At 37.7% G+C, this 19,158-nt stretch overlaps 1 protein-coding gene across 3 annotated transcripts in view; it reads right to left on the bottom strand.

Annotated features, from left to right (window-relative positions):
• Positions 1-19,158, bottom strand: part of SLC35F1 (solute carrier family 35 member F1) — a 257,592-nt gene that overhangs the window by 13,942 nt on the left and 224,492 nt on the right. For all 3 annotated transcript variants that reach the window (XM_035320594.1, XM_035320593.1, XM_035320596.1), the window contains 2 exons: positions 17,181-17,233; positions 12,013-12,167 (listed from right to left, as the gene is read on the bottom strand). In XM_035320594.1, the coding sequence (XP_035176485.1) occupies positions 12,013-12,167; positions 17,181-17,233 (208 nt within the window). The remainder of the gene's footprint in view (positions 1-12,012; positions 12,168-17,180; positions 17,234-19,158) is intronic.

The raw sequence follows: 19,158 nt of genomic DNA on the forward strand, positions 1-19,158 counted from the left end.
GCTCAAATAATTTTCCTTTCTTCCCTGTGTATTTATTGATTAAATACGTATATGTTGAATACGTCCTATTTCAGTTTGTCAGAAATCAAAGCTATGCTACACAGGACAAACATTTTTTTTAGGATTTGTATATCCAGTATGTTTTTAGAGGATGCATGCTTACTCTGTCAAGGTTTTGGAGAATACAAGAGAAAGACCTCTTTAGGTCTGTTGGCCCTCTTGGGCTGACCAAAAACCTCCATAGCTACAGCTAGCAAAGTGCTGTCCTAGTAAGTTGTGCTGTCCTATGGCATTAGCATTTCTCCATCATTACTGGAAATACCTGGACTGACCCATTTATAAACAACTACACCACAAATGCATTCAGATTCCTCCCATCTGTTGCCACTGACATTACCTTGCAGTTCATGCTTCATAGCATTCCTCAATGTCATTCAGTTCTTGTCTGATATTTCAATCCTCCTTCCTGCTGAAGGTGCCAAACTATTACTACAGTCACTACATAAGACCGACTCTTTGGGAAGTCCATCAGTAAGCTCCTTTTAGCAGACTGTTTCTCCTGGCACATTGCTTGTCCTTTATCCTAATAAGCATGTCTTACCCATCTTAGAGTCTTCATAGTGCTAATCCTGTACTTCAGCTTAATTAATAATTTTCTATACCGTACCATACAGAGGCCTCAGAGATTAGATATACCATTTGTCTTCTGCCTAAAAAAATCTGTTAAATTATCAGACAGACATCAGATTTATCTTTTGTGAACCTGGCAGCATTTTATCCAATTTTCCATTTATCTCAATTTCCCTAATTATTCCTCCCTTGTGTCTACTTCTGTTTTTAGTTTATTGCCCACTTCATATACTGTTCTTACAACTATCTATATTCCTGAACTTGAAAGTATTCAGATTATTGTGTTCTCTTTGTGCTTCCAATGTAGTAATTCCCATCTCTGTCAATCCTTGTGCATTGTCTGTATTTAACCCTCATCCTTATTGAATGTGACAGAAGGTACCCATTTAGTGTCAGTGACAAACAAAAGGTGGCTTAATTTTGGCCTCTGCTTCCTCCACGTGGTGAAACTACTTCTCTTCATAGACAGGAAAAACTTTTTGCTGTTAGTTTAACGTTCTTCTTCATTGGTTTATCCTTCATTGCAATTATAATTTACTCTTTCTTTTTTATCTGTACATCATCAGTTTTATTTTGTGATTATTCTCTTTTCCTTATTTTCTCTCTATTTCTAACCTTGTTAAAGGGATTTTTGTCTAGTTACATCTCAAGCTCACCCCTACAAGTTCTCCACTTGTACTTAAGATTGAAATCCACATTAAGTCAAAGGCAGAAAAGCTATTTCAAATCTCCTTCAGACTGAGGTTTTTGGAGGAATATTTATGGGCCTTTTAACGACCTGGAAAAGCAGATAATCTTGCTTGCTGAATTTAACATGTGCAGGTGGTAGGAGTAACTTTGGAAATTAACTCCAGTACATCAAGATAAGTAAAGCTGCTGATGACAAACATGTAACCTAGGCCATGGGTTTGAAAGCTTCCAGTTTAGCGGAAAGGGGGTTTAGTCAAAAAGAAGACGATTTTTGAAGACTTTCTAACAGTGACTAAAATACCCTACTGCTTAGATCGAAAACATGTATAAGTGAAGTCTTTTGAATGATGTTATGTCTGCCTGTTGGCCAAGTTCCTTGATTTTATTTTAGGAAACACAAGTTATTTTTGAGACTTTAAAACTATCTGCAGTGTTCACTGATTCAGCTGGCAGGAGGCACACAGAAATGGACTAAGCAATTCAACCCAGTTAATCAAAACATCACGTTTTCTTCTCCTAAACTGAATAAAAATTCTTGCTACATTGTCAGGAGTTACTTAAGACTCAAGCAAGTCTCTTCCAATGTCCCTGGCCTGGGTTACTGAATCTTGCAAGTTCTTCTATATAGCTAGCTATTCCTAGATGAATTCATTCATTTGCTGATTTCACATGCTTTTCTTCCCAGTAGAACGTGGACCATGTAGACGCCCAGGCATCATTCTTAACACACTTCCTAAATATTTCTACCTTCTTTCCTAGTCACTTTTTGAAACAAGGAATTACTCAATTTCATATGAAATCTCCAGTTTTATCATACAGGTATTGCATTTAACTCTTACCATTCACTTTCAAAGTGATTCATTCAATCTCTGTCTTTGGCTAACTTCCAGCCTCTGTTTTCATGTGCTAAGGTAGAAATAATATTCAATGTGCAGCCATAATTTGAAAATCTTTGTAGACTTTTGGTAACTGAACCGTATTTAAGCTTTTGAATGATGCTGCTGCTCTGCTTTACCAATTCATGATCTTTGTTGGCTTTCTCCTCTGGGCTGCAAATGATTGCTGAGGTATGTAACTCAATACTTTCATTGTAGTTGTCTTCAAAAGTGTGCTTGACATGGGAAATGCTGAGGTTCTCATTTAATTTAATTTTTTTTTTTTTTTATCACAATTAATTATGAACCTAAGCCTCTTGGGCTTTGCTTTCATATTCATTGAGCTTTCGTTTAGAAATGGTATGTTGTTGGTAAGATCCAGCTCATTTAATAGGATGTCTTCATTATGTTTTTCTCTCTGCATTTTTTTTAATTATAATAAAGTAGAAGGCAGTATTGAAAAGAAAAGGTTAGAGGATGCATATGTGGTTGTTGTGGTTTAACCCCAGCAGGCAGATCAGCACCACACAGCTGCTTGCTCACTCCCCCCAGGTGGGATGGGGGCAGAGAATAAGAAAAGTAAAAGTGCCAGAACTTGTGAGTTGAGACCAAGACAGCTTGCTAGACAAAGCAAAAGCTGCACACAAGCGCAACAGAACAAGGAATCCATTTGCTGCTTCCCATCGACCAGCAGGGGTTCAGCCACCTCCAGGAGAGCAGGGCTAACCCCACGGCATGGCTCCTTGGGAAGACAAATGCCATCACCCAAATGTCCCCCCTGCCTCCTCCTTTCCCCCAGCTGCTATCACTGAGCTTGGCACCACATGGTGGGGGACACCCCTTTGGGCGGCATAGGCCAGCTGTCCTGGCCGTGTCCCCTCCCAGCTCCTGGGGCACCCCCAGCCTCCTCGCTGGCCGGGCAGCACCAGGAGCAGGAGAGGCCTCGGCTCTGTGCGAGCACTGCTCTGCAGCGACTGAAACGTCCCTCTGGTATCACCCCTATTTTCATCAAAAATCCAAAACACAGCATCATAGGAGCCTCTAGGAAGAAAGCATACTCTATCCCAACCAAAACCATGACAGTGGTTGATACAAGTGTTTTTGTTACAATATTTTTTGCTTTCTGCAGTTCATCCAGACTCTTTTCTTGTTTTCTGTTTTTATGGATTTGTATTACTTCACTTCCCCCATATTTCCTTTCTCAGGACCTTCAAAACCCATATGGTTTTGTTAAAGCTTTACCACGCAAAAGTTAACTATTTTCAGTAACAGGAGGAATTCTACTAATATGTCTGCACTTTCATATTCAGTAGAAATTAAGAGTACTTCACCTTTACTTTCCACTTGACTCATAACTACTTTTTCCAAAACACTATTTATTTCCTTCAGGAGGTGAGAATTAATCTTCATAATGTAATCTGTGGTATATTTAAGAAATCTCTGAACAACTTTTCTTTATACTGAAACCCAAAACTAATTCCAAGTAATTTGAAGTAACTGTTATTTGGCTCCAAGTGTTCAAAGCCCATTGTTATGGTAACTTTGCTACTTGCATTTCTTTAAGTCAACAATATCCAGTTATTAACTTGAAATGAAACTGATTGATGGAGGCTTTACTCTTAAAAATATTGTTGCATGTCCCACCATTATAATTCTGCAGCTACAGTGCTTATGTGTCTGGAGTGTTGTTCAGCCTGGGAGCAAAGGTGGAGACAGAAAAGTCTGGTGGGACTGCCTCTTCTGACTGCAGACAGCTGTGACTTCAAATTACACACAAAATGGAACAGCATCTAAATTACACCCAGCCCCCAGTTCTCTAACCATTTTTCACTAGTTCCCTAAACACTGCTCCTCCTTTCCTACCCCTGCCAACCAAACAGTAAGGACTAGAGGGGCTTGAGTATTCATTCTCAGTATTTATTCTGAAAGGTGTTGAATATTCAAATCCCATGACAGTGATGTGAATTCCCTTCTTCAAGCAGTTGAAGTGTATTTCTATTTATTTATCCATGCTCAACTCACTCTCCAAAGACAATTCGTGGAGTTCTTCTTCGAGACACTTAAAAAGGACTGTTTTATAATAATAACTGAAAGTAATACCAACCCTAAGCATAAGACTGTATAGAGAAACGTCAGTGTTGGAAACTTACAATCCTGTGGTTCCTCTTCATTTTGTATTAAGAAAAAATGGAGGAAACTAATAGTTTCTATGCTAGGACATGATTTTCATTTGAAAAACAACAACTTCACACTATAAGGTAAGTAAACCACTTTCCCAGTGCCTTATAGGTCAGAGCATTTAAGCAGTTCATTGCAAGCAAGCCTGACCATCAATTTCAGTAGATTGCCAAGGCAAATATACTGGCTCTTTTCTTCTCTGGGGACTGTCTGTGGACAGGCTGATTTTATACATTTGTTTACTACACTTAACATTTAAATTCTGTTTTCATTCCAAGTATTCTTTTGAGTAGTCAATATCCATTAGGCACCTCACTATCCGACCTAATTAAAGGCAGAAGTCAGTCACTTAGCAGTGCTTTTTCTCCCCAACTGGCTGGATCATCAGTTGAAACTACTTCCTTCTTCATTCTGAGGTATGTTCTATTTAGTGATTACACAAGTTTCAACTGGCCTCAGACTCCTTTTATACAAATGAAAATTTACTTCTATATTTCCTTTGTGCAGGTATTAAGAAAAAGTATAAATGTGTTGAATTGAAATGCTCTTCTGAAACTGCAAACAAATCTTCTAACATTTTAATACTTGAGCTATGTAGGGACTTGTGATGCTGAGCTATAAAAAGACTTGATTCAAATGTTACACAATAAACAGGGTGGGGGAGAAAATGGGAGAAGAAAAGAAACATTATGATCATTTAATCACTGACACAGAAAAGCAAAAAACATTCAGTGAGTTGACAACCAGGTGTGGAGCAGCAAGGCGCAGAACAGTGCTGTTGTCAGTAAACCCTGTTAAGCAGGCATTCACTAAGAATATTGAGACATCTAAATTATAAAGTCAAGAGAATAAGAACCCATGCACAGGTAGAAAGATCAGATCCTTGCCATTATTTTGCTGTAATTATGAACTAGTTCTAGCTAGGAAGCCAAATCTTTGTTCTGTAATCAAAGGAAAAAACAAACAAACAAAAAAACAAAAACCTAAACTAAACTGAGATTAGAAGTAAACACTGAAGCTCTTTCAAGATGCCAAATGCTGTTGTTTCTGAAACAAAGTGTGCTTGCAGCAGACAGGCAACTTATGACTGCATCTGTCATGAAGAAGCTTCACTGTAGAAGCCTGGAAGCCCTGAAGGCTCTTCCTTGGGGTTCTCGGCTGCCTAATGCAGAACTGAGATTAGTCCTCTGGCTTCCAGAAGTGATGAGCTGCATGACTCATGCTTTCTCATGACTGAGATCTTCCAGTCCCAGAACACCTGGCCAAAAAGTTTGGAAACTATGCTTTGCTGCAGTCTCTTAGATGAGCAGGCAAAACAGCAGTCAGGGTCTGAGAAATGCTACACTGTGTTTCATATTGAAAATATTTTTTTTCATTTAGCATTTCTGTTTTGATAATTAGGTATTTCCAAGAGGAATGAATTTTGCTGAAAAACTCCCAGTTGGTTTTGTTGTGAGCAGTCTTTTTACATGGGAACAATAAATAAATAAATAAATAAAATAATAATTATAAATAAATCCCAAGCAAAAGGCCCTGAAAACAACCTGCATACTGTGACATTCATGATGAGCTAACAATGCCTGAAAAAATATTATTGAAATTGAAGCCACCATCACACCTTCTGCAATACAAATGCCACTTTCTTTTACTCTCCTTTTTTTGATGGGTTCCAATGAGTGAGTATCCATATTTCACTGTTCCTGGTTTGCAGCTATTGAATCTATTGCAAGGTGACACTGTGAAGGAAAGAAACACCCTCTAACAATGCAGTATTTTGAGAAAACTGCCATAACAGTGCTATGCTGTTAAACATCTACCGTCAGACCATGCAGTATCTTGGCAGCATTTATTTCCTTTCCTAGCTTCTACTCCCATGTGTCATTTTACTTCAGAGTTTTTTTATTGTATGGCATCCTGCACACTCAGACAAAGGGTAAGTGGATGTGGCCCTTTACATGTGCATACACCCAAGTGTGACTAAAAACACACCTAACACCCTTCGACCTCATGGTAGCTCTTTGAATACAGATGCCTAACTTCTCTCAGAACTACTTTGTAATTGATTATAATTTGTAGGAGGATTTTCAAACAAAGAAGTTAGTAAATTTAAGATCATGTGAAGAAGCAGCTTTTAAAATACCATTTAGACGAAAGGCATGCAAACCGCATAGCTTCATGGGAACTGAGTTGTTGAGAGGGAGTCCCCGCTATAAGAAATGTCATAGGAAAACCTGCACTTAGGTTTCTGCACATCACCAATGGCACAAACAATTATTTGGCAATGTGATTTATCTTTGTTATTATCAAAGGCTCAGAAGCCTTCACCAGTGTAACGGCCCTATGAGATTAAATTCCATTCAAATGGAGAATTTATGGATCATGCAGATGGCATACCTGATTTAATTGGGGAAAATATCCTGAAATATAAGGCTGAGGAAGCAGTACTGTAAAAGCCAGTTGTTTAGCCTCCACTGCCTGCTTTGCTTGAAATAATGATGCACCACTGACCACACCACTGTCAGAGTTTAAAATATGCAGGTGTCAATCCCCTAACAAGTGCAAGCGAAGAAAAGGCTCTTACTGACTCCAGCTTATACTTGCAGATGAGTTAAAAAAGACAGAGAACCTCATTTGAAGTATTTGCTCAGCTTGGTCAGATGATTTGGAAAAATCTCTCAGATGTTTATGGTAAAAGTAAAACCACCATGTAAAAATAAAAGTAATAAACAAAATATTATCCCCCCAAACCAAACCAAGTCTACCTCCTTCTCCCAAACCGCAGACAGCATAATAAAACCAGGACTTTCTGAAAGCATTGTATTGTTCTTTAGAATTTTTCTTTAGGAGGCAAAGAGAAAATGATTCTTTAAATTATGTATTTGACTATTTGCTTCTTTCAAACTGTTCATATATTGAAATGGAGCATATGGAGTCACAACAAGGCATGGTCTTTATCTCCACAGCCATTAAGCTGTGAAGCATTTTTAAGATTATTCTTTGAGGGGCAGACTTTCCTTATTTAGGAAAGTGAATTAAAGCCCACTGAAGTCAGCAGAAAACCTCATACTGGCTTCAGCAATCTTGGATCAGGATAGTAAAGTACACGATTTTAAAGGAAGCTCTTAATACTTTTTTATTTCCAGTAAGGGATGAATTCTCATCTCAGTGAAGTCTACATAAATCCATAATTCATGGTCATTGCTTAGGATCCACACTGGCAAAAATGAAATTGGAACCTAGTGCACTACTTGTACCCACTCTTCTCCATTATATTAAAAACCACTCTCCTTTATAGCTTGTTTCTAGATGTAATGAGGAGGTTGTCATCTGCTCCCTTCCATTGAAGGGGCTCTGCTGTTAGAATAAAGCCATTTCTAGAAGTATCAGTAAGTGAGGTTTCAACTGGCACCACTTCAGATTTCTAGTGATGAAAGTGTTTGGGTATCATGTTTATTTGCGCCGCCAAGTCCTTTCACAATGTTACTTGCCATGATTCTAAATCAAGATATATGCCTTCATTGATTTATTATGAAATATATGCATTTTCTTCATTTGGAATTTGTTACTATATGCAGAAATTCTGATTTTTTTATAGCTAAATCTTGGATAAAATAATGAATGATTTTGCCAAGGCATAATATAATTGATGGTGCTTGGCTTGCTAGTTAATGATATAATATAGTGTGACTAGACCTGCTGGTGCAGAGCATAATCAGTATGCATGCTCTAGCTGGTGGAAAACATAAAATAAGCTGCTTAGATTATTGAGTGAGAATGCAATTTGCTTAGAATGACTAAAGCCCAACATATGGCTTGCAAATGAAAAATATGAACTTCAAAAACACACTTTAAAATAAAGCTAAGGCTGAGAATAAAACATAAAAATGAATACTTCCCAAGCAAAAGAATAAAAGTTATACTAAAGCTCCAACCCCTTACAACTGGAGAGTTGGCCCTGAATTTCCCAGAACCTTTAGAGTATGGGAATAATATAGAGGTCAGTGCACTATATTACTGCGGCCTCTGACAGGGCAAGATGAATGCTATGATGGCATAGGAGAAAATAATACTAATTTTAAAAAGATCGCTTTAGGGCTTTGATAGCCTTTGTTTTTCAAAGCAGGAAACCATTTAGTTGTGCTTAAGAAAAAGGTGAAATAACAACAGATATCTAGAGAAGTTTTGACCATCAAAATTGCAAAAAATATATAAATATGGTGAGAATTAAGAAAAGGATATGGAACTTTATGCTTAAATGCTATTGCAATGGCCAATATTCAGCCACCAAACAGGCTAGATGTCTTTCTCCATCAACTGGAGAACTAAAAAGTGAGTTTTTATTTGGGGGATGCAAATAATCTTAAGAATGAATCAGTACAACCTAGTCAGTATCTATCTTAAGCTGAAAGTCATAAATCATTACGCTTTGATACAATAACTTGGACAATTAGCATGTTGGATTACGAGCATATTACCAGAGTTGTGTCAAGTTAACATGTTGTATTTCTAGCTTCCACAGGCTGGGGAACTGTTTAATGCCAATAAAGATATTGGCACACAAGATAAAGAATATAAATGCAGCTGTTTATAAACTTGCTGTCCTGTATGTCACGATGTTACAAGTCTGTATAATAAAAAAAATGAAATGCTAACTAATCAAAACACTTCAAATGCAATCTTCTTCTCAGTTTGGTTTCAGAGGCTCTAAAGCCCAGTTAAACTAATTTCCTGCATTTTCAATGGATTTTTCATAGATTTACTGCTATAGGTGCAATAAACTTGTCTTGTAATAAAAGTAGCAGCACAGAGAAAAAACTGTAACTGTTTCTTGAAAGCCTCATAAAATTATATTCTGCAAGGGGCACTAAACCACTCAGTTGATCCTAATTCAGTATAAAACCATTTGCTTCCCAGTGAAGTGGGGCTTTACCCATCGGTCAGTGCAGCAATAAGGAAAAGGAGCTGTGCATCTGAAGGAGGCCTACAGCTGGGCTGGGAATGAAACAGCTTTTCTGAAGCTAGAAAACAAGGAAGAGTACACAGGCTTAGGAGGGGAATAAATTTAGATCATTTAATGTTAACTCACTAGACTTCATTATTGAGTGCAATATTCACAATTCCACATCATCACATTAAGCAACACCTGATAGTAAAGAGAAAGAAAAAGGGGAGGTAATCTGACTAAGGATAAAAACATACTAGTTAAGGAAGTGACCAGATAATTAAGTGAGCTTTTAAATCTAGATGTTCTCTGAATATAGACTCTCTTTTCAAATTTCTACAAAGTGAGTTTGAAGGGCATGAAAGGAGACACTGACTGCTCTGGAAGTTGGTACATTTCAAGTAAAGGTCTTTCCATAAAGTCCTGACAAAGGTCTTCTCCTACCAGCAGTTCGGCTGGGAAGAACAGAGGATAGACACACATGAGAATGCATGCAAATCACAAAGGAAAATCATTGATGAAAAAAAGTACATATGGCATTAATATTTATGGGGTAGCATTTCCTGGAGAAAAGGAAAGACAAGAACATTGCACGAGGTGCTGGAGGGGCTTGTGCTGCTTCTCGAGTGGAAGGCGCTATCTCAGGAAGCATGAATTCCCAAGGTTCAGAGAAAAACAGAGAGGTACTCACAGGAGCAGCTGGCCCATCCCAGGAGGAAAGAAGAATGAAAGACTGTGGCTTGCTCTGACTAGACAAGTAAGGACTGAGAGGGATACGATTGTTCTCTACTGATGAATCAATTAAGTAAAATGCTGAGGAGAGGGGGGGATTCTTCATGCTAAGGTTACCCCTGGTGCAAACGAGTGGATCTGGACTAGCCATAAGTAAATTTATACTGGAAATATGAAGGTTTCTAACTGTTGGAGCAGTGGTGTTCTAGAACAACAACAACCACCACCAAACCTGAAAATTAAATAGGCTGAATAGGCTGAAGTAAGATTTGGATAAGAGTTTTGAGGAAAACTGCATGAGAAGATGAACTGTGGGAGAAAGAGATTTTGAAACAGCTTTCTAATCAGAGGAGTAAGGGCCAGAGGAGACCACCAACTACTTCAGAGGTGGAACTCAAGGGCTTTATCAGGACGGATGATGAAACCTTGCTTTCGACCATAAAGGCTTCCAGTTGTGAGCCTTCTCTTCCTGAGCACTTTTTCAGTAGGGCCTCTTAAAGGGAGGCCAATGTGCCACTGAACTCAAGAGATGACATGCAGACACACTAGAAAGATAAAGTGTCAATGAGATTGGAAGTTCATCCTTCTTGTCTCTTCTAATGTACACCAATTAGACACAGGGAAAAAAATGAAACCTTTTATGCCCCTTCTGCCTATCAAGTGCCTGAAGTTTAAGGTTTACTTTTGAAAAATTGCCCTTCATGTCTGATTAACACCTAGCAGAAACCCATCCAACTCATGCTGCCTTTTGAGCTTCTCCCTCTAAAAGCTAATACACCACCACTATTTTCAGAATTAAATTTGTCTATCTTTTATTGTACAATATAAATAATTTTCTTAGAAACACTTTTTGTGGACTTAGTCCACACCTTTTTGTGGACTAATGCTACCTGTTTTGCTATAGCTATCAAATATTATTATTAATAGGGAATAATAATTTTCAGCTAATGCCTGATTTCAAATACTTTGGATTTGAAATGTGGGTCAGAACCAAATTGCCATGAGTCAGACACGTAAAGCAGAAGACAATCTTTAAATTTCTATTTCTATACTTGCTATTCTTCTGTCTGAAGAAAATAAGAAGCAATGGGAAAAAATAATTTTGTTTTAGACTCTTATGTTTTAATTTTTCTCTGTCTCTTTCTGATTTATTCAGGTGCCATTAGTAACACAAAATCTGATTTGATTTGGTTAGCTAATCAGTATTGTAAGGCTTTCATTTACCTAACACTTCTCAGCACCACCATTTTAGCTATCAAGTAACCGTCCTCTTATGAATAAATGATGATACAAAGCAGTTGCCTCCAACATCCTGATGTCATTGTTATAGGGTGGCCACTGAGGGGATGTTTGTGAATAATGCAGTGCAGTTCCTTGCAACTGGAGACCAAATGTTTGCCTGTACAACACAATGTTTTAAATATTAGATGACCTGAGAGATAAAAATTTAACTTCAACACAAATCTGCCACATATTTTGACTTTTTTTACACTAACAGGTGAGCCATTGGTTTGGCTGACTAGAAAGGTGTAATTCATGAACAATTATGAGACACAATCAACAGAATCAACATAAAATGAAAGAACCCTGTTACCGGTCAAAAAAAATCTGAGGAATTTTTGGAAGAGTCCTTCTCTTCCCGATATGGCCCTGGTCACAGCAGCTGAAAGTTGCCTCTGATTAGTAAAAGGAAATTAGCAATGGACAGGTGCTCAAATCTTAAAAATCATAACAGCAAGACTGAATTATCTCTCTTTACAATTTGTTATATAATATATATATATGTGTATATACAGCATATATATTAAACATTGCATAAAATAATTTATAAAAGTATTTTTAAAATTTGCATTTTTACTGTGTAGATCTAGCAAAGTTTGCAGACTTCTCTTGTTTCATTGTTCTGCACTACTATTTCTTCAGGCATACAGCTATTACTCAAACACATCTCTCATTTCCACGTACCTTGTAGTGGAAGAGGAATAATCCACAGAATAGGCTGTACAGGTCAGCTGTGAGTAAGGAGAGGTTGACAGCAGTAGCACTGGTTTTCTTTATGACCACTGGCATAAAGCTGTAGAGGCCAAACATACAGGCACTAAAGCCGACATACAACAAGCCTGCAGAAGAGAAACAAGAACAAAGAGTGACTTTCCACAGCCTGCAGAAATGACTTGTGTTTTTAGGAAGAAGGCTGCATTTTTAGGAAAGGATGAAGAATATTTTTTTTTTAAATCACAGATTCAAATTATTTAGATGTGCATATATATGTATATATATATATATATATATGTAGACTAAGAACGTCATTCTAAATACATATGAAAACCAGTGAAAACCGTATCTACACAGTAGTGGACATGCGGTCTCCTCTCTGTGGTTCCCATAATAGCAGTGCTGTTTTAAATCAGTGTCTTTTACTACTAACGAGTATCTTACATCCAACATAAATTTGGATGAAATAATGTATTCAGCCATGTCAAATCTAGTCTTTTAAGAGATGATTGTCCCCAACACCCACTGTGTTCAGCTGAGTTGGAAGGTGCACACATTTTGTAGGAATGGGCCTACAGGATGAATGCAAATGTACTTTCACAGGAGTTAATGAGCCGACAGATAAATGGATGAGAACAGCACTCAAGTGACAGAGGTCCTAGTCTATTTTGCCCCCAAACTTGACAAATCACTTCACAGTTTTGAACCTCTGTTCTTCTACCACTTTTTGTCTGTCTTCCTTAATAAGACTTTCTGGAGCTGAGACTATTTCTTGCTATGTGTTTACAAAGTACCTCACGCAATTAGATTGTTAGACACTAATATAATAAAAATACATTACAGTAAACATCTAATTTCATTTAAAAAACTAAATAACTTAATGGGAAAGAATTCATTCCTTCAGTTATTGCTCGATAAATCCCAAGACAAATAAATCAATACGAAGTTAAAAAAAACCGCAAACACTTCACTCATCTGCTCTCATGCAAACAATAATTCTTAGGCTGATGTATGCTGCAGAATTCCCAGCTGATATATGCACAAGCCTATATTTAGACTCACACCAGCTCTTCAGAGCATGTTGTTATTGACTAAAAGTTGCAGAAAATCTGATTGCCCAAGTTCTGAAAGGAATTAGCAGAAAAAAACAAACCAAAACAAAACCCAAAGTCCTTATGATTTGTGTCTGCTTGTTGATCCACTTAGTTAAAAACTCTTTAGAAAAGCCATCTAAATGACAAAAACAGCAGTTGCAATTTGAGTCCATCAGAAGCATCTGAACTGAAGTGTACATTCACCTGAAACAAATATAGCAGTCATGAAATGTAAGTATCAATATATCAGTTGCTATGACATGATAATGAATTTGGTTTTATGTTCAGAATATGGATAATCATGGCAAGAACTACTTTTATTAACAGGTAGCAAAGTTTTAAAGTGCGGATTGCATATGGATAACCACAGAATCAGTCTTAAGCAGTGCTTGAAAGAGTTGTATGCAACTCTGCAACTCTTTTGCAGTAGGCCAATGACTGCACCAAGTGGAGCACAATTTTATCAATAAGAAATTGTTTGCAGACATCAGCATTTTATATCAGCTTTTCTTCCAGGCTTAAATTAAGAATAGATCAGGCACAAAAGCCATTCTGGACTCCAACATTCTCAAAGTAAAGTCTGCAAATCACCAGCTGGCCCATCAAATCCCTTGTCATTCTGGAATTAGTAGATATATTCAGGTGCTTTGATGGGTTGTGCTCTTCATTATTAGTATTATTTTATGGTGCTGTTTTGGTGTTCTTATTCCTTGGCAGGCAGCTACATGCACTTCACAGATTGCTTTTCCAAAGGGTATTCCAGTTCCAGTGGAAAATTGCTTAAACTGCATCTGTCCTATCAGAAGTTAATGTAGAGCAGCATTTCATTTACATCTTAAAACATATGTAATAACCACCAGCTGGATGGCATCTACTGGTGACAATAAGCAAGCTGAAAATAACATCACATGATTTTCAGATACTGTTTCTAGAAGGCCAGTTTTCAGAACAGCCTTGGGAATCACCACTAGTGCTGAAGTCCCAGGTGCTGGCACCTGTGCCTAACCACGCACTGAGTCATCAGTACTCATGGCCTGGAGCAGATATTGGAAGGAAACAAACTGGGAATTTAGAAGATGCTTTTGAAATGATCTGCTCATGAGCAGGTATGTGTTAAAGCCTGATAAACTCATCATTCAGAACTGTATGCTTCAATATATTGTCCTGAAATGAAGGCTTGATGTGTATGAAGACCATTGTGGGTGGGATTTATTACACCTAACTCTGGACATATACTGAGGCTTGGTGCTCAGTGAGGACATTTGGAAATTTTACAGTGCAGGTTTTCCAACCTCTTTTAGACAACTTTAGCATAGTATGACTTGTGTCATGCCTGTTTATTTCTGCTGATGATAAAGGGAGTCTGTTCAACTAAATCAGACATTCACATCGCAGATATCTAAAGCTGGTGAAAAAAAAAATCCATCTTTCCTTTCAGTGTTCACTGTGATGGGTAATGCCACCACTGTTGCATGGTTGGGTGTGAATGCCCAATATGTGTCTAACCTGGGCACTTAGGATCATAGGACTGTGGGGCAATTCAGGCTAGAAGAGAGCTTGGAAGTCTCTAGTTCAACCCATGGGTAGCTCTGTGAAACTTTCTCTTCTGGAGGCTGAACAAGCCCCAGTCCCTCAGTCTCTCCTCAGCCATCTTAAGACAGGCCATCTTTTCAATAATGGGCAGGAACTCCCCCCATGGACTGCTTTAAAGAGTACCACTAAAATTAACATGTCTGGGGAATTTCTGTTTTAGCTGCTTGAGCATGCTGGTTGAATTTTGCATGTTTTAGACCTGATATTTTTACTCCAAAGGTTATTGTTTCATTGGCATGAAAAATATTCACTATGATGTTTTGTATATTGTCTTCCTGGAATAAAAACTATTCAAAAACATTCAGAGCCTCTGTAACAAAGGACACTTCCTTGGAGAGTCAAACTGGCTTTTCTCTTAAACAAAAATTGATGTCTGTTTATTTGTTATTATTTCATGTGTCATTCTACAACTGTGTCATGGTCTCAAGTGAAACCACTCAATCAGCATGGCACAATCATTCTCCTTCTGGTCAGATTGTCAGCACTTAAACCTTCAAGGATTTAAACAGAGCTACACTGATTTATACTAGCTGCAAAGATGATACAATGTACCAGGGGAATTTCCAGAATTAAAACCAGGAGGGCCACAGTCTGTTTTAAACATGGTAGACATAACAGATAGGCTGTAGATCTCAATATTTGAAAATCATTTGCATTTTACATCAGTTGAAACGTAGTTCATACATTCTTAATGACACAATTACGGCAGATGGCAACAGGCCACCTTGAGTTATTTATCAGGTTGCCTGCTGTGACTTTATCACTACCATTCAGAAGGCTGATGATTTAACTCTGCTGGACTGCAGGCTTGAGTCTGCCGCAGTGGATAACTATTCAGGACAAGGCTGTGAACACCCTGACATAGATTTGTCAATAACTACTTGACAATCTTGTATTACTGTTGAAGCAATGGAAAGCACACCAAGTAGATGTGTAGGAAGACAGGGAAGAACAAAAAAAGACACATTATTGTTGTAATTTTATCCACACTTGTCATTTTACACCACACTTTCAATTATCATTTTAACAAAACAAGTACATATCTATGATGCTCTTGCTATGATGATCTTCTTCTACTGAAGAGCAGGGACTCTTTGTAATTACTGACTAACTTTTGATGTCATTTTAATGTGATCACAGAGCAAGTAAGACTTTATTTTAATGGCACATTTCACTAATATTATTACAACAGAACTCCCATGAAAGTATATATGACATTTACACGTATAGTAGATTAATTCACTATGACCAATGCTAGTTTCATCAGTACCAGATTAATTATGTCCCTGAGCTCCTTATCATGAAGTATAAACAAACACTGATGCAGTTATGCTAATGACCACAGATTAAAGAAGGCCAATGCACTTATGGGATGCAGCTGAGAGTGTTTCTCCATAGACATGTTAAATTGATGTCATTTAGTTTTACAGCTCAACCATCAAATATCCAAGACTTCTAGGTAGAATGTTTTAAGAAAGATGCACTCTTTTTATTAAGCTTTAGGATGATAAGAGGAAATTGTGAAGGAAGTTTAAAGAAAACAATGGTGTATCCCATAACTTGTATCTCCATTCCTCAGGGATTCCCAGATAATCAGTTGTCTTTGAATGCTTCTGAGCTGTTATTTTGATGTTCATTATGAGACTAGGTAACAAGCTATTGTCAATGGATTGCCAGAACTTGAATCCCCTGCTATGTGTATCAGCTATTAGCACTCTTTTATTTCTTTTATTGTTGTAAATACTAAAGGAGCGATTATAGGGACTCTCGTTTCCTAAATGTTGATTTGCTTTTAAAGCAAATAATTTGTTGGACTAATTAGGAGGGAGTCTTAGATCATAAACTCAGCTTTGAAACTGAAATAGGAAAATACAATCCACTGCATAGCAAAACACCATAAGAGCTTCATTGTGCTTGCTGCTACCTAAACTTGTCTAAAAGACACATCTGCTATATTCCACCAAGACTACTTGGAAAGCTATTAACCATTTGCATACAGAAATGCTCCCCTTGGAAATGAGTTTATGGGGCTATAATACGCACTGCAAGAACTTTTACAGTTTTTGTTAGGTTCCATTTTCTTTCTTTGGCATTCATTAAAAAGGTTTGGCTCTTCATGACTACCTCATTTATTTGTCTCTGTGTTGCACTGAATCTTAGAACAGAACCCTATTATTGTTTTACTTCACGGCTGTCTGAGTAATTATCTTATGACATTCATAAGCACTTCTTCAGTGCTTAACCTAATGGTGCAAGGAAAGCATAATATGACATTGGGAGGATGGATTATTTAAGAATGGTTATGAGGCAAGTGGTTCAACCTTTGGCAGACACCAGTGGAAAAATCACAAACATTGGCTTCCATTAAATTTTCTTTCTGCTTCCCCAAAGATGGGTTGTCTCCATACCTTGTTCAGCGATGGTCTTCAATGAGGTAAAGTGTTTTCTTACCTATTTGCCAATCCCAGGGAACTTTCAAAAGCTCTTTGTGTTCCATGATTGCACTGTAAGAAAGAGAAGAGAAGGCAAAATTTGATGGAAGAGAACAGAAGTCAAATTACTTCCACTCATTCAATTCAAATGCTGGACAAAACAACTTAAATAACCTTATAACAAAAAATCTCTGTAGGATCCAAATGCAATCAGACTTTGCTAATCCACTCTGGCATTAGCCTTGTTCCTTTGTGTTTGAAAGATCTTCAGGGCAGTAATAAGACGTGATAGCATACAATTTGCATTGCTTTATTTCCAGCTCTCTGAGTATCTGCCCAAAAGTGCCCATCCCTCCACACATTCAATCCTCTTGTCCTCTTAATATTATGAAAGCTTTTGAACTTTAATGATTAATAATGTATCTGTCTGAGTTATTCACCCTTCAGAGTGGCTCTGCAGAGTCAAATAAATAGGGAGCTGAATAAATCACTGACATGAGGTGGCAGATATCACAGGCTGGGTTTGAAGAGAGTACTGTGATTTGTTACATGCTGAGACAGTTCAAATAGTCACAGCAATGAAAGTCATGAAACAAAACTGAGGATGGGAAAAGCTGCAAAAGTCCACTTTCAACATCTTGAACTCTTATATTTTACATTAACATCAAGATCCTAGATCTAGAAAATTCTAAGGTGGCAACAAGCCACCTTCCCAATTCCCTTCTGCTCTTTCCAGTCCAGAGAAGACTAGGAAACTCACTCAGCCAACTGTTTTTTTTCTGCTCTGTGATTTACAGATAACTGCTGCTGTGCAGAACTCTGTATGTTAGTCCTGTTAGGCACTGTTTTAAAAAAGTATAAAACATGGAATTACACAGATTGAAAAACAAAGTACCTAGTACAAAAAGTAGTATATGGGAGACAACGCTAGTAGTAAAACTACAGGAATTCAGTGATTTCCACATTAATATGGTCTAGAGAGTTGCATCCTGGAAATTCTAATTTCCTTGCTGCTGATGTGTGGCAAATCTAATACTGTGGATAGAATAATGAGATTATTTTGTCTGCAAAATAACTAAATTATAAGTGTCTTTGCATGCATAAGGCATATGTCTCTTTCGTCAGCAGTCTTGAAAAAATATCATGAAAACAAACTGCAGTGTCTCTTGCTGTGGCAAGCAAATTTTAATATAATTTAAATATGTGAACATTGTTTTCACACATTGCATATCCAATACAAAGAAAGTATAAAACAATATGCTGTGATCTGTGATTCATTATGATCTGTGAAGCAAAGAGGGGTAAGAGCAATTTTGCCATGGGGCTTCATTTAATGATGCCTGATTCATCAGAGAATGGAACCACTATGATCTTCTAAGGGTTGCTATGATTGGAATAGGTCCCTGAGGATTGAAAAGAAAAAAAAAAAAAAGTGATGTTCAGTTTCAAAACAGGGCAAGAACTATAGCCTGGACAGACTTACTCTAGTCTTTGGGAAGATTGTGGAGCAAACGTTCCATTTCCGGGAAATGAATGATGAGGAGATGACTGGGAACAGCCAGCACAGATTTATTAAGAGCAAACCATACCTGACCAAACTTACTGCCTTCTGTGATGAGATGCTTGGTTCAGTAGGTCATGGAGAGGGAATAGATGAGAGGATGGAGTGTAATCTGTCTTTCCTTTAGCACAGCTTTCAACATGATTTCCCAAAAGATTCTTAGAGATTGAAGAGATATGGATTGCATTGGAATGCCACCCACAAGGGTGATGGAAAACTATACTCAAAAAGCAGTGATCAACAGATTGAGTCTTCTGTCAACTGTTTGGTGTTTTATGTCTTCATTTACAGTCTGGAAGGTGGGATGGAATGCACACACACCAAGTTCACAGCGGACAACCCATGGCAGGAGCAGTAGATGTGTTGGCATTCAGAAAGACTAAATAGGCTGGCAGAAACCTCATGAAGTTTAAGGAAAAAATATCTGCACTCCTAT

This window comes from Oxyura jamaicensis, chromosome 3, assembly GCF_011077185.1.
Source record: "Oxyura jamaicensis isolate SHBP4307 breed ruddy duck chromosome 3, BPBGC_Ojam_1.0, whole genome shotgun sequence".
Lineage (NCBI taxonomy): Eukaryota > Metazoa > Chordata > Aves > Anseriformes > Anatidae > Oxyura > Oxyura jamaicensis.